This window comes from Moschus berezovskii, chromosome 2 (assembly GCF_049115385.1).
Source record: "Moschus berezovskii isolate FMDL1 chromosome 2, NW_MosBer_1.0, whole genome shotgun sequence".
Classification (NCBI taxonomy): domain Eukaryota; kingdom Metazoa; phylum Chordata; class Mammalia; order Artiodactyla; family Moschidae; genus Moschus; species Moschus berezovskii.
In genome coordinates, this window is record NC_142461.1 from 101,260,499 (window position 1) to 101,277,093 (window position 16,595).

Sequence of the window (16,595 nt, forward strand, 5' to 3'; positions counted from 1 at the left end):
TGAACTTACTTTGACTGAACTTAAGACTTACTTGGTGTTTGTTACATGTAAGGTACATTTTTAGGTGCCATGGGAGATTTGTAGAGTTCAATATTTTTCACCCTGGTTTTGATTGATAGTACAAAGTGAGGTGTGGAATCAAGGTACCTTTTGACTATCATGGCCTGGGAAGATTTTATGAAGGGGGATGGTATTCCAAGTTGAATGAAACAAATCTTTTCACAATATAGGAAAATGGATCTTGTAGCCGGAAGCAGGTAACTTTTTCATATTTTCTTCCAAAAGTAAAATTTCTCTTCTGCCAAGTATTATGAAAATGAAAACTTCTTTAAACAAACTTATATTTGGTAATTTTTTAGCGACATGAAATACTAGCTTGGGAGACTCAGATTTTTAAACACATGTTTCTCAAAACAACTTGTATATCTTTCTACAGAGTATTTTAAATAGGGGTTGAAAATGATTTCTAATAGGGAATTTGCACTGAATTTGGTGCATCAGAACGTAAGCATCTGAGTTCAGACTTCATGCCCAGAACTCTGTTTCCCCCCGCCGCCAGAACTCTTTTAAATTCACATTACTTGTGACTGTAAATTTACTTTCCTTTTAATAACTCATACTCAAGCCTGACATCTTTTTGCCTAAGACAAACCTAACTCTAAAGAGCAGCAGAATTAGAGGCAGAGTACAGAATGACTTCAAATAAAGAGAACCAAATGGTTAGGTCTGTTGTGTCTTAGGGCATTACTCGGCTCAGCTTTCTCTCTTTTTCCCCAGCTCTGCATGTTAAGCCATATGAAAGGCCACTATTTTAACTTAGCATCACAATTGCTTTCTGATTTCTTGATCAATAACCCCTTCTCTTTTCCTGCAACTTTCCTGGACGAAGCATCTGCATCGTAGAGAAGTTTAGTGGCCTGTTTCCGGTCACAATGCCAGGGTCAGGTCTCCTGATACCTAGGTTTTCTCTACTAGCCAGGGTGGGGAAAAATGTGAGAGAGACGGCCAGGAATTTCAAGTATTCATCAAGGGTTGATTTTTCTCCCCAGCCTCCTGGGAACTCTGAAAGAATGTCGTCAAGATATGGCTCTTGCTTTCAGGAAGCTTCTATTAACAATACAGTTTTCCATGAGTTTGCAGCAGCAGCCAGCGCCCCCTCTAGCAGAGCTCTTTGTTTCCTTTCGAGGTCTTGAGTCTACTTTCTCTAGCTTGCGCTCTTCTGTAGTATTTATCCTGTAGGCTGCTTCAGACTCCATCACCCCCATCACCACTGTCACCCATTTCCTTTCTTTTGATAAATAGTGAAAGTTGCCAATGCAAAGGAAGGTTCTAAAGGTAGTGCTACAAATATCATGACTATTGTGTTAGGTGAGTCTTAAATCTTACTAGGTTGAAAAATTTTGAGTCCCTAAAATTGAAGATATTTTTGATGTCTCTCTTCTCTGGAATAAAATTTTTTTTTATCTTAATGAGCATGTGCATCTTACTATCCAGTGTTTTTCACTTGTAAATATTGCTACCCTGGCTTTATTTATTTTACAAATTAAGTAGTTTATTTTTATTTTTTGAAGTATAATTGACATACAATACTGTATTTCTTTTGATGTAAGATGTAATGATTTGACAAATTTATACATTGTGAAATGATCACAGTATGTTTAGTTACCATTTTTCACCATACATAGTTGCTGTCACCTTTCTTTTGATGAGAACTTTCAATATTTACTTAGCAACTTTCCAACTTATAATACAATGCTATTGATTATTATCACCATGATGTACATTACATCACCTTTTTAAAATTTTTATTTATTTATTTTTAAATTTATTTATTTATTGGAGGCTAATTACTTTACAATATTGTATTGGTTTTGCCATACATTGACATGAGTCTGCCACAGGTGTACATGTGTTCCCCATCCTGAACTCCCCTCCCCATCCCATCCCTCTGGGTCATCCCAGTGCACCAGCCCTGAGCATCCTGTATCATGCATCGAACCTGGACTGGCGATCCATTTCATATATGATAATATACATGTTTCAATGACTAAAGAATGGAGTCACCTTCTGAGACTGCTTTGCTGTGAGGTCAGGTAAATGGTTTGTTGCAAGAAGTCCCTTTCCATGGAGTGAGCAAAGAGCGTATGTTTAGGTGTCCAGGATAACTGGATAAGGTTTTATTATCTTGAGATTTTAAGGCTGACTCGGTGTGGACATGAAAGGGTATTGTAAAATGCAGCATTTTCCTCCCAAGTATCTCATGGATTTAACTGAGTTTTTTTGCATTATTTGCAAATGAAAATATATAGGAATGTTCTTTGTAATTTATAAACTGCTATAAATGTTGGTTAATTGCTTGATTTGGAGGAAATAACTCATCTGTGTTCACTGCAGCCTAGTTAAATCTGTCAACAAATACTGAGAACAGAGTGGGTGCGAAGACTGTGTTCCTGCTTCTGTTTGTATCTATTTAAGAATAAACGTAGTCCCCGCCCTCAGCTCCTGGACTCGACATGAAATAATGTAAATAGGCAGTATGGCACTCCAGAAGAGGAAGGTTTGAAGGCTGGTATTATGTTATGATTTCACACAAATTGGTAATGTTTATAATACTGCCATTGGGATTGCAGACTGAAATAAATTGTCTTGTTTTGAAATCATCTCACTGTTTAATCTAGAATAACTTTTGTTATATTTTATATACCATTGTAATCACTGTGCAGAATGCTTATTTAACATATAACATGGAGACATTATGCCTATCTCCAAAGAGTTTATGTGTTAAAGGAGAAATCTGAGAAGTAAAAGTAAACTAAATAGTTGATTTAACTTCCTGAGTTTTAAAAGGAAGAATCTGTGGTATTTGGGTAACTAAGATGTTGAACGATAGTAGAAAAACAAGAAAATCTGGGTGACTTCAGATCATTGAAGATAATGTCATATGCTCATTTTATTTTCTTTTAAATGAACATTATAGGAAGTTTTCTCTCTTAGATAATTTCAGTTGTTGTGACCTAGAGGCTGGTCTTTTCTCTCTTGCTCAAAAATATATAAAGAAATGAGGACTAAAGTTCTCCACTTTTTCCAATATTTATTTTTAAATATTTATATCCAACCATATGTTTATACTACTTGTGTGGTAGAAGCTAAGGTTTTTATGGGGCAGAAATTGAGGGATTTTATTTGGCCAGTATTTATTTTTGTTATACCTGTGACTCTTGATCTATAATACGGTAAAGTGAAAAAGGACAATGTTTCTTATTTTATCCTATCATGCTTGTTTTTAAGTACATCCTTACATGTATGATCTTTTAATTTAGCAGGAACCTGGTAACTTCTGGCAGTTTCTTTTTTCCTGGCAATTTCTTTTCTGGGTGTTGGGCTTATTATTTAATCATTTGGATCTGAATTACTGTGCCTGGAAGGCTGGTTTGCATAATTTCTGTGTGATTCACTTCTGTAGCAGGCAGTGCTCACCGTTTTTAGACGAAGAGTGACAGTAGTTGAAGTTGCTACAGGAAGGGAGGTGGTGCAGAAGGTGTCATTCAGGAAGAGCCCTGCAGCTGCTCTCGTAAGAGTGCTTCATGGTGGCATTTGCATTCGAGAATTTACTACTCTCTCTCTTTTTTTTTTTAAGTCCTCTAATTGGAATCAGAGACTTAATATTTTTTATGTCTTAAATAGATGGTACTTGGCAAAGTGACTCCCTTTGGCAGAACTCTTTCTCATGAGAGCTTTTGTTTCAAGCCAGAATACCGGTTTATTAATTTATTCCCAGAGTCATATCTGCCAACAAACTGGGCAGTTGTGTTGGGTTGACCAGAGCCAGCACACTCTCCTCCACTGCTGTTAGGTTAAAAAGTCAGATTACGAGGCCCTGCTCAGTGAAAACAGACTCAGAAGAAGGGAAAGTAGTTATGATGCCAGTGTTAAGTAGCCCTGGGTACCGTAGCCTAGCGGGTCTGTTTCTGGATGTGGGGGTATGTACTTATGAATTCATAGGTACCGTCGGGTGTGCAGAGAATCTTCCCTGGATGATCCTGCTAATGTGGGCCCCAGCAGCCTATTCTGCTCTTGCTGTTTCTGACCACCTGGCTTCAGTTGGGCTCAGTGTTTAAATGCTCTGTTGAAGTATGTCAAGTTCCAGTTACATCTTTTGGGCCATGACTAAGTGGGACTTTGCATAGCTCTACTCTGCTCTGTGGTAATTTCAGAATTTAATCCACAGGGAGCAGTCTTCCTTTTTTCCTTTCTAGCTTATGTGTGTATGGGGGCTGGGAGGGGTCCTTAATTTTTCATTCAGATACAATCATTTAAGGGGGTCTCCCAGATGGTACAGTGGTCAAGAATCTGCTTGCCAAATGCAGAAGACATGGTTTTGATCCCTGGGTTGGGAAGATCCCCTGGAGTAGGAAATGGCAATCCACTCCAGTATTCTTGCTTGGAAATTTTTCGTGGACAGAGGAATCTGGTGGGCTACAGTCCATGGGGTCACAAAGAGTTGGACACAGCCGAGCGACTGAGCATGCACACACACATAATCAAAATTTCTCCCATGTTGCAGTTTGAATATTGCTTAGAATGTAAATGTAGGCTCTTTCTGTTGAGTTACTATTTAGGGGGAGAAGCAAGAACTGGGAGAAAAACTTACAGCAGATATTTGATAGCCTCTTCATTGGAGACCACTGATAGGGAAGATGTAACTCTCCTGAAAACAGCTGAGCTCCCTGAAATAGGTATCTAAGGTGCCTGAGATGAGATGCCTAACTCCATGTCTGCCAGTCCTTAGCCTGTGGGACATGTATTCCAAAAGGTGTATAGATCTGTTGTGGATTGGTGGAGACCTGGGTGGTTAATCAGGGGCAGCTTCACCACCACGATGGGGCCTGAGCTGTTCAGTGATCCAGGAAAACACAGGGAAAAGTTTCATAAGGACCTTGGCCAAGCTCTGCTGGCAAGGCTCCATCGATAATTGTCTTTGTCTTATTTCTTTAGTATGTAGTTTTTGCTAAATGACAAACCTTGAAGGTTGGTTGATTTGTTTTTTAATTTGGAAAAGAAAATGTCTGTGCTTACCAGGCATGTATTTATTATCTAATTTTGCCTACCCGTTTTTTTTTTTTTTTTTAATACCACAACATTTTGCATTGTTTCCTTCAAACATGACTGTCAAGAGAAATCTGTGCTTCCACAGTTCCCCTATGGAAGCACACTGTGGCCCACTTCCAAATTCAGAGCTTGCATGTCATTAAACCCATGTCTTTTCACAAGGATCCATTCAAGTAGCTTTTTAAAAAAGAATTAGGCTCTAGGCCATGCCCCTTTTGTGTGTAAAGACTTTTTTTCTGTAAGATGATTTAACCCTCAATAAATTTCACTGTGACTTTCTCCAAATTCTGCTTAAGATATTTTCTTCCTTGTGTCTTTCAGGTTGGTTGATTGGTTGTTAATTATTTTGCTGGTTTGATTTCTCTTGTCTGAAGCTTTCATTGTTTGGAGTAGAGAGGCCAGTACCTTGGAAGGAGGGGGACCCTTGCTGGGAGTCTGCTGTTTAGATTCTGGCCCTACTGTTAATTAGCTGTGTGACCCCTGGGTGAGTTGGCCTCCCAGGGTCTCTTGTTTCTTCATCAGGAAAACAAAAGGCTTGGAAAAATAAATACAGGCCCAGACCCAATGATAAGAAACGTCACCCTGTGTGCTTATGTTGTACATGGCAGCACTTTGGGACTCTTCCTCCCTCTCAGTGGAAAACCTCGAATCAACTCTGGGGTGGTGTGTGCTTTTGTGGAGTGTTATACCGAGGCCTTTGGAAGCATTGGTGCTCACGAGGCAGGTTTTTCTGCAGAAGAGTTGTCTGTCCCCTCTCTGCTTTCTCTTCAGCAGCAAGCTGCTCGCCTTCTTCTACCTGCCTCTCCTTAGCGTGTTAACAAGGGTGTGATGGTAACACAACCCATTCAGATTTGTTATTGTTTGGGGTTGTCTGGCCATCTCATCTGAATTAGTGGAGGGAAGAGAGCTAAAGAAGCCTAACTGACAAAATAATGGTCCTTTTGTCTGTCTCTTGCTGGAGGGGTGGTTTTATGTTTCATCTTAGGCCTGGGCCATTGTGTTGTTTTTATGTGCTCAGTATAACCCTGCCTAAAAAATACAGCTCATTATTTAAGGGATTCAGCCACAGGCCTGTTCTCCTTACCTCCCACCCCCACCCCCAAGGTCCTAACTATATGTGGTAGAAACCCACTGCCGTGTGTGCTATTTGATCAGATTCCCTGACATCAGGGTTGAAAAGTGTTCCCACTGTATTTATTTTCCAAATGTTTTTCAGTTGTTTTATTCTGATTAGCCTTCCAAAATGTTTTCCTTATGGTTATATAATCAGTAGCGCCTGCAAAACATGCCTTTAACCATGTAGCTTCCTTCTTAACTGTTATCTTGTCAGTGTATGGCAAAACCAACCAATATAATATTGTAAAATAATTAGCCTCCAATAAAAATAAAAATTAAAAAAACTAAAACTCAAATGGTTGGAAAAAAAAAATGTTATCTTTTTGATTCTGTCTTAATGTTTTCTTTTCACGAACGGGGGGAGACCCACATTCCTGTGCCAGACGTCTTACAGTAATGTGTCCAGATTTAGCCTCATAACCTTAATTAGATGTGGAATGCTGAGAACGCGCCATTGTGGGTGTTTTTTTTCTACTTTTATAAAAAGACAGTGACCTTCTGATTATTTCATTAAGTGTTATAAAACACTGTGTCTTTAGCCTTTAGTTCCCCGTGTTAGTTTATTCACTGAAAATTAATGTAAAACTCAAGTTACCTTTATAGTATCCTAAGTGATCTGTTTGTTTGAAGACAAGCTGCCTTTTGTGTCAGTATGCAAGTTCAGTTCCAATTTATAATCCTTAATTCCTCTTTCTTCGCCTCCTCTTCTCTTTAGAAACAAAGGAGTGTTGAAAATGTTAAAGGCTGTGCTGAAGAAGAGCCGAGAGGGAGGAAAGGGAAGCAAGAAGGAAACAGGTATGTGTCCAGGATGGAGTTGAGCTCAGCAAGCATGGTCGTTGTGAGTCCAAAAGGCCCTGCTTCATCCAGGTTGCTATTGTCTTGGGAATGGATCAGAGAAGTGATACGGGTTAGAACAAACAGCATCCAGGAGGCCATGAGAAGCTGAATGTATTTCTGTGCTTTCTTCTGGGAGGGGACTTTGAAAATAGAGTTTGGGTTATGAACCAAATCCTTTCCCTGAAGACTCGTAAGGGTCATAATTTTATCATTTCATTCGGATCCAGAGGCAGAGTTATAGACATTGAGGGAGAGCAGGTGTGCGTAGGAATTTGGTTTCTAGAAAGCCCTTTCTCTTTTCCCACACAGGCTTGCATTTTATGTTTCACCAACTGCTGGCTGACTAGTCCTCATCTTTTGAGTATCAGATTTTCCACCTAACAGGTGTAGCCCCACTGATTGCCAGGCTGCTAGTTTTCATTATGATGTTCAGTTCAGTTCAGTTGCTCAGTCGTGTCCGACTCTCCGCGACCCCATGAATCACAGCACGCCAGACCTCCCTGTCCATCACCAACTCCCAGAGTTCACTCAAACTCATGTCCATAGAGTCGGTGATGCCATCCAGCCATCTCATTCTCTGTCGTCCCCTTCTCCTCCCGCCCCCAACCTTTCCCAGCATCAGAGTCTTTTCTAGTGAGTCAGCTCGTCGCATGATGAGAGCTACTTAATTTGGCTTGAGTTTCTCTCCTGTTTGTAGAGTTTTGGTGCCTATGCGGTCATTGTATGATTCTACACTGCATTCAGTGTGGTAAAGTCCTCTAAGGTTATTTTGGCGACCATTCAGCAGAAAAACTACGTTATCCGCCTGTGTTGCACAATAAAAATCTGTTAGCATGGATCGATTGCCCTGAAATGTGCCATTTCACTCTGTAAACTCATGTTAATCTAGAGTCGGAGAATGGCTGGTTTTCTGAGTTACTGTGTATTGAATAACAGTTCAGTTTTAATTTATAAATAAGTTGAATTATAGTTAACTCTAATTTGAAAGATCTTGTAATGCCTTCTGTTAATATTGTTATGTTGTTTCTGTAAAAGAATAAGTGAACTTATAAAATTTTATTTATATGGAACCTAGATGGATTTTCTGTTATTAATTTCCCTTTAACCAAGTAGAGACTTTATTGTGAAGTTGCTGAAAAATTCCATTAAAAGCTTCTCATTAATGCATGGCTAAGCAGATGCAAAGAAGCGACTAGTCTTTGATAATGGAAACAGGAGACCATAGTTAGCTCTTAACCTTAGAAAATCAACTTCCAGCTTTGAATAATTAATTAGAATTGTTACTATGGAGAATTTTCAGTTCACATAATTTCTATGGGGCGGGCGGGTGGTTCTTCATCCTCTGCTGGGTCAAGACCAAAACCACCTCCTCTCGAGTTTTCCAAAAGCTGTCTAAAACAAAAAATTTTTAACCAGTTTCAGCTCAGCTGACACTCATCCTAGGAACTGTGTTATTTGCTTCTTTAGATGCCTTTGTAATTTCCAGGATAAAGTTAGATCCTAAAGCTGTCTGTTGGGCTAGAGCTGCCAACCAGTGGGTTATTTTTCTCAGAGCCAGGGTCTCCAAGCCAAAACTCCCTATGAAGTAATGGAGCCTTTCACAACAGGCCATACCATCCTCTGTGACCCATGCCAGGCTCATGTGAAATTACAGTATATTAATGATTTTCGGCACCCTGCCTTTCAGATGGGCCAGACAGTGAACATTGTTTGCATCTGAAACTTTTCCAGTTGTAGAGCATATGATTTGGGGTTTATTTTCCCCTTTGGTCTTTAAAGAACAACTACTGTGATTTCTGAATCATTTCTTCATAATAATTCCCACATTTTGGTTTTTCGCTAATGCAAACCAACTTGAAAAAGCAATGGGAACATTTCTCATAAAACATCTGTATGGTGTATGCCTTTTTCCTCCTAACTAGAAACTGGTTGTATTCCATTGGGGAACAAAGCAGATGGAATTTTAAATCTTGATGGTTATGTCACAAGATGATTGGGGAAAATACTTGGAATTTGACCATTCCTATGTTGAACTCTGTGCCAACTCTCATTATAGAAGTAAATCACAGCTAAGTTTCCCTGTAAATTAAAGCTGGCTAATCTACTGAGACTGCTCTGAAATTTGGGAAATAATATCTGCTGCAATATGGAAAATTTTTGCTCTACTGTTTTCAATTAAACCAGTCTTTGTTGCACACACAAAATAAAATTCATTTTTATGTGCTTGAACTCACAATCACAGAAATTTAGAAAATATTTGTCTAAAATATTGAGTTCAGCTTTTCATATCCTTTGTATTTTTTTTTTCACAGACAATCTTGAACTATACTTTTATGTTGAACCTGTTTCGAAAATTTGGAAAATCTCTGAGTTCAATTTAGTATTCTTCAAAAGAAAACAAATATTTTTTCAGAATTATTGAAAAGTCCTTAAACTATTGGTAAAATTTTGGCAGGTATTGAAATTTAAGTTATATGTATATAAGGATATTTAAAGTATTACATATGGTGAGATATAAAGTTATTGAAAGTCATTGAGTCAACTCTAAAAGTAGCAAAATTATTAAAAAAATTTTTTTTAAACCTAGGAAATGCTTATAGCTGAGCAAAAAGTATTTTCTGGAGGCTATAGAATTACTTTGGAGAATGCAGTATTAAAAACTTTAAAATGCCTTTTGGGAAGGAACATTTACCTTGTCCCCACTAGACCACTAGTGCAAAGGAACACTGAGTTTCTCTTGACCTTGAGTCAGGCCTGCGGGAGCAAAAATCAATATTAAACCATAATGTGGAGAGGGCCAGATGAGGACATCTATTTTTTCTTTCCCTGCTCTTGTGTTGGAACCTTGATCTAAAACAAACAAATGAGGTGTTATCTTTATTTTGAAGCTCTCTGGAGATAGGTCTGCAACCTCTCGCCTCACGTCTAAGTGACCTTTACTATCAGAAATCTACCCTGTCACTATCATTAATGTTTCTTAATTTAAGAATAATTATGACTCACTGGAAAAGACCCTGATGCTGGGAAAGGTTGAGGGCGGGAGGAGAAGGGGACGACAGAGAATGAGATGGCTGGATGGCATCACCGACTCTGTGGACATGAGTTTGAGTGAACTCCGGGAGTTGGTGATGGACAGGGAGGCCGGGCATGCTGTGATTCATGGGGTCGCGGAGAGTCGGACACGACTGAGCGACTGAACTGAACTGAACTCTTAAGATTTAAGAGTATTGGTATCAAACCTGGACTTAGTTTAGAGAGGATATAAGAGCAGGATTCCCTGCTGGCTCAGATGATATAGAGTCTGCCCACAACACAGGAGGCCCAAGTTCAATCCCAGGGTCTGGAAGATCCCCTGGAGAAGGAAATGGTAACCCACTCCAGTATTCTTGCCTGGAAAATTTCATGGACAGAGGAGCCTGGCGGGCTACAGTCCATAGGATGACAAGAGTCGGGTGATCACAAGAGACTGAGTGATTACACTTTCACTTTTTCTTTCAAGACCAGGATAGGAAATTAATATCTTTTCTGTACAGCAGAACTGACAATGAATAGGAAAAGAGGCCCATTTTATAATAGAAACAGAAACTTTAAATATCAACCTGAGAGGAAATGTACAGATTTTATATTGAAGAAAATACTAAAGCTTTGTTGGCAGACTTAAAAGAAGATCTGAATAAATGGCAAGAAATACTGTATTCCCTAATGGGCAGATTTCTTACTGTTACTGATATTGCTACTACTGCTATCACTTGGCTGCACTGCATGGCACGTGGGATCTTAGTTCCCTGACCAGGGATTGAATCCATGCCCCCTGCATTGGAAGAGCAGAGTCTAAACCACTGGACCACCAGGGAAGTCCCCAGATTTATTATTTTAAACTGACTTGCTCTTACAAAATTATACATATGATTTAATCCCTGGTGAAATCCCATCTATTTTCTTTTTAAAGACGTAAGTTATTTTAGAGCCAGTTTTAGGTTCACAGCAAAATTGAGAGGAAGGCACAGAGATTTTCTGTATGTACCCATGAAGGCAATGGCAAGCCACTCCAGTACTCTTGCCTAGAAAATCCCATGGATGGAGGAGCCTGGTAGGCTGCAGTCCGTGGGGTCGCTAAGGGTCGGACACGACTGAGCGACTTCACTTTCACTTTTCACTTTCACACATTGGAGAAGGAAATGGTAACCCACTCCAGTGTTCTTGCCTGGAGAATCCCAGGAATGGGGAACCCTGGTGGGCTTCTGTCTATGGGGTCCCACAGAGTTGGACACGACTGAAGTGACGCAGCAGCAGCAGCAACCCATGCCTCCACTCATTCTTAGCTCCTCATTGTCAGTGTTCTGCCATTCGGGAGGTATATTCGTTACAACTGATGAACCTCCGATGGTACATCATCATTACCCGAAGGCCGTAGTTTACATTAGGGGTCACTCTTGGTGTTGGGCATTCTGTGGATTTGGCCAAGTATGTAACAACATGTACCCACCATTATTTTGGTTTTGACACGTTGATTTGAAAACTCATCTCGATGCAAAAATGCCTGAGAATAGTCAAGGAGAAATAGCAAGTGTGGGGCAGATAGGGAGAATGGATATATATATATTAATAAATGCATGGCTGGGTCCCTTCACTGCTCACCTGAAGCTATCACAACGTTGTTGACTGGCTATATCCCAATACAAAATAAAAAGTTAAAAAAAATACAGTATGAAAACAATGCAATAGACTCTCTCCAGACCTGTATTTTTCAGTGAACAATAAAAAGATTGTCACTAAAAAAAGACAGAGGCTGAACCTGGTTCCCATGCCTGTTCTAGCTGTAAGGGAGACTAAACAAGTGTGTATTTGGACTTCTTAGCTTCTCTAGGGCAAGGTGGGCTTCACCTTCTACCAAGACATACGTTGGGGCGGATTCTTGGTCATAGGCATTTGCAGGCCCCCTCCACTTCGAAGGCTAACTAACATGGGTATCTAGTGCAGCTCACTGTAACATAATAGCTTCTGCTTCCACAGAGTGAGTGCATGGCATGGCTAGTTTTTTGGCCTTTTTTTCCTACTGGTCTCCAAGTTAGGAAACCTAATTTTTAGAAAATGAGCTTTTCTCTAGTAGCAGTGAGCAGGGACTACTCTCTAGTTGTGGTGTGTGGGCTTCTCATTACGGTGGCTTCTTGTTGCAGAGCACGGGCTCTCGGGCACGTGGGCTTCAGTAGTTGTGACTCCTGGAATCTGGAGCAGCAGCTCAATAGTTGTGGAGCATGGGCTTAGTTTCTCCAAGGCATGTGGGATCTTCCTGGATCAGGGATCAAATCCATGTCTCCTGCATTGGTCGGTGGATTCTTTACCACTGAGCTACCGGGGAAGCCCTCTGAAACCTAATTTTAATGAACATCTGTAATATAATCTAATCTCACTGTTGATAGTGGTTTTTTCCCCCACTTTTAATGCTGGAGATAATGGCATCAATCTATAAGCATTAGATGGGAAAGGCCTCCTGCCCTCCTAGAAAAGGCTAATCCCTCTCTCTCTCTGTCCCTTCTGACCTCTGCCAAACTTGAAACCGTAGTCTCTTGCCCTATCCAACTTCCCAACTTTCTCTGTATTGGTGTGGAAGCAGTTCCAAGTTGAGGCAGAAGAGCAGTGTGGTGAATTTTTCATTGTAGTGCTGCCTCTATTAAAATATAGACTGATGAAGGAAAAGTTGCTTAATATGCCAAAATGATCGTTTATTAGGCTTTTCCTTTCTGTTTGATTATTGGTGTTTTTTTTTCAGCAGGGGGTCTTGGTTTGAAATAATTTATTTAAAAATTTTGACCTTTACCTCTTCATCATTAAAACCCAGCTAAATACACTTGTAATTAATAGTGTTAATTAAGGCATTGGATAGTCCCTAAATTTGTATGTGTGCTGAATCTATGAGCTTTGCCTTTAATCCTTCACTTTGAATTTGTAGTAAAAGGAAGCTGTTTGCCTCTAAAGTTTAAAAGTCATTGATGTGATTGTTAAATGTGGTATTTTAAGCCATTCCAGGCTGCAGTCTGGTTTTCAGTGGTACCTTCTAAAAATGCCTGAGTACAAAGGATGCTTTGTTTTATCCGGAAAATATGAAGCTGCTTTTGATTATTCTCTGCTGCATTGCCCATTTTTTTGTGGTTGTGGACTATTATTTAGGAATTTAGTACAGTGACTGTCTTGCTGAGCTATGGATATTTGGTATCTTGTTGTTAAGTGACTCCAAAAATGTTTCCCAAGCAACAAAATAAACAGAAATAATTCAGTTCTAAAGGTACTGTATTTCTGTTTACCAGAGTGTTTAAATAAATTTGTTTAAAAATGTTAGGATAGGACTTAAACATCAAATGGAACAGGCTGGTTATTAGTAGGAGTGGGAATTCTGTTCCCTCTGGTTTGATTGGTTCCTTCATCAGGTTTTCTGTTTGTTGCCCCTCATCTGTCACAGGGTCTAGAAAAAGCACAGACTTTAGAATCTGAAGATGCAAATTCAAATCCTAGCTTGTTTACTTCCCTGATAACTTGACCTTGGACAGATTTCTTTGTTATTTCTAGTTTAGTTAACTGCAGGCATGTTGTCCAGGTTAAATAAGATAACCTGTCTACAAAAGTGCCTTGCTTGACATCTGGTTTTTGCTAGATGTTCAGTACATCTTTTCTTTATAGACACAACTGGGTAGTACTTTAAAGAACAAACAAAACCCTTCTGAAACATTATGTTCTTTGCTGGTTGATCTCAGGCAAGAGAATGATGTTCTGGAAGCTTCTTTCCATGACTTCCTCTCTGCAAATACTGATTCTGCTATTGACTTTGGATACTAAAGGCTCTTCTGCCATCTTTAGCCTTCCCTTTATGAAAAGCCTGGGGCTGCTCTGAGTCATTTGTCTATTGTATGGTGATTTATACTTTGGAAATAACTCATTTTACCTTTTAGCCTGTATCATGTCATTTGCATTTTATGCTTTTTCTTTGTGAAGTAAAACTGAGAGGCTTTCCCCTTCTAAAGAAATTTCAGGAATTAGTGGGCAGCTTTAAGAATAGATTTATTTTTTTTCTTAAAAACATTTACATATTTGGCAGTGCCAGGTCTTAGTTGTAGCATGTGAACTCTTAGCTGTAGCTTGTGAGATCTAGTTCCCTGACCAGGGATGAACCCAAGCCTCTGCATTTGAGCTCAGAGTCTTGGCTATTCGACCACCAGGCACGTCCCAGGAATAGATTTAAAAGTACAGTTTTTATCAAGTTGCTGAGATGTTTCACTTCAGCATATCTTTAATTAGTGAAAGTCTTATATATGGAAGGCTCCATCGCCCATCCTTTTTGTAGCTTCCCTGTATGTTTTAGGGTTAGGGTTATCAACAATCTCAGATAGGCAACTGACACCACCTTTATGGCAGAAGAGCCTCTTGATGAAAGTGAAAGAGGAGAGTGAAAAAGTTGGCTTAAAGCTCAGCCTTCAGAAAACTAAGATCATGGCATCCGGTCCCCTCACTTCATGGCAAATAGATGGGGAAACAGTGAGAGACTTTATTTCTGGGGGGCTCCAAAATCTGGGCTCCCCCAGACTTTATTTCTGGGGGGCTGAAGATGGTGATTGCAGCCATGAAATTAAAAGACGCTTACTCCTTGGAAGGAAGGTTATGACCAACCTAGATAGCATATTCGGAGAAGGCAATGGCAAGCCACTCCAGTACTCTTGCCTAGAAAATCCCATGGACAGAGGAGCCTGGTAGGCTGCAGTCTGTGGGGTCGCTAAGGGTTGGATACGACTGAGTGACTTCACTTTCACTTTTCACTTTCACACATTGGAGAAGGAAATGGCAACCCACTTCAGTGTTCTTGCCTGGAGAATCCCAGGGACGGGGGAGCCTGGTGGGCTTCCGTCTATGGGGTCACACAGAGTCAGACACGACTGAAGTGACTTAGCAGCAGATAGCATATTATAAAGCAGAGACATTACTTTGCCAACAAAAGTCCGTCTAGTCAAGGCTATGGTTTTTCCAGTGGTCATGTATGGATGTGAGAGTTGGACTATAAAGAAAGCTGATCGCCGAAGAATTGGTGCTTTTGAACTGTGATGTTGGAGGAGATTGAGGGCAGGAGGAGAAAGGGACGACAAAGGATGAGATGGTTGGATGGCATCACTGACTCAATGGACATGAGTTTGAGTAAACTGTGGGAGTTGGTGATGGACATGGAGGCCTGGTGCTGTGGTCTGTGGGGATGCAAAGATTTGGACAGGACCGAGTGACTGAACTGAACTGAACTATATGTTTTAGGGAAATATAAAGGATGAAAGAAAAGGATGGGCACAGATACTGAGCATTTATCTTGTGTGTCAGGCACTGTACATAATGGGCTAAGCTGGTTTGTCTGAACTGATTCCTGTGAGAGGCATAATTAGAGAAAGGTCTCACTGGAAAAGACTCTGATGCTGGGAAAGGTTGGGGGCGGGAGGAGAAGGGGACGACGGAGAATGAGATGGCTGGATGGCATCACCGACTCTGTGGACATGAGTTTGAGTGAACTCCGGGAGTTGGTGATGGACAGGGAGGCCTGGCGTGCTGTGATTCATGGGGTCGCGGAGAGCCGGACACGACTGAGCGACTGAACTGAACTGAACTGGACTGAGAAGAAGGTGAAATCAAAACTAATCCTGGATCTTCCACTATTTATGGCCAATATGACTGCTAGTAAGTCACAGCCTACCCAAATCATCAGAAAGGATGATTAAATTCTCAAACAATAGCACTTATTTAGTTGGGTCCATTTTTGTATGTATATGTGTAAATACAATAAGATAGCTGTTAGAGAAATAAAACAATTAAGGGTTCATTTATTTGGTCAAACCTAATTACATTTCACAAATAATTTTTTTCATGTAAACTGCTTTTCTGTTAAAAAAAATGATCTTAGTTTCTAACAACCAAGTTTTCAGACAACTTTGTCATGTAGAGCTTCTTAATTCTCATAAAACTCCATATTTGAATTTTCACGTGACCTATTTGCATAGTTTTAAAATTCATAGAAATGTAAAACAACTTGACTTTATATTATCTACTGGAAAGCATTATTCCTGAGAGGAGAGATAGGCTACCAAAAATTTTGACCTAGGTTGACTTTGTTATTTCATTAAGGATAATCTACACTAAATTAGTGTAAATTAGCCTGCTAAATGGGCTCAAACAAACCTTGTGTGCACCAGGACCCAGGGACCCCACAGAGACTGAGACAGAACTGTGTTTGAGCGTCTCTGGTGAAGGTATGGGTCGGCAGTGGTCTGCCGCAGGGACGGGGCTTTGGGTGTGGGTATGGTGTAAGTTCTCTTGGAGGATCGCCATTAACCCCACCATAGAGCTGCCAGAATTTATACGGGACTGGGAAATAGACTCTTGGAGTGCACACAGAACCTTGTGCACCAGGACCCAGGAGAAAGGAACAGTGACCCCACAGAGACTGTCCTGGACTTGCCTGTGGGTGTCTGGGTGTCTCCCGCAAGGGAGTGGGTCAGTGGTCACCTGCT

The 16,595-nt window shown here is 40.3% G+C and overlaps 1 protein-coding gene across 9 annotated transcripts in view; it reads left to right on the forward strand.

Annotated features, from left to right (window-relative positions):
- The window catches only part of TANC1 (tetratricopeptide repeat, ankyrin repeat and coiled-coil containing 1), a 252,126-nt gene that overhangs the window by 75,948 nt on the left and 159,583 nt on the right, over positions 1-16,595 (forward strand). For 8 of the 9 annotated variants that reach the window (XM_055397087.2, XM_055397086.2, XM_055397092.2 and 5 more), the window contains one exon: positions 6,941-7,020. In XM_055397087.2, the coding sequence (XP_055253062.2) occupies positions 6,960-7,020 (61 nt within the window). In that variant the 5' untranslated portion in view covers positions 6,941-6,959. Of the gene's footprint in view, positions 1-5,149; positions 5,594-6,940; positions 7,021-16,595 lie in introns of those variants that run through there. The other variant, XM_088829554.1, reaches the window with a different exon arrangement.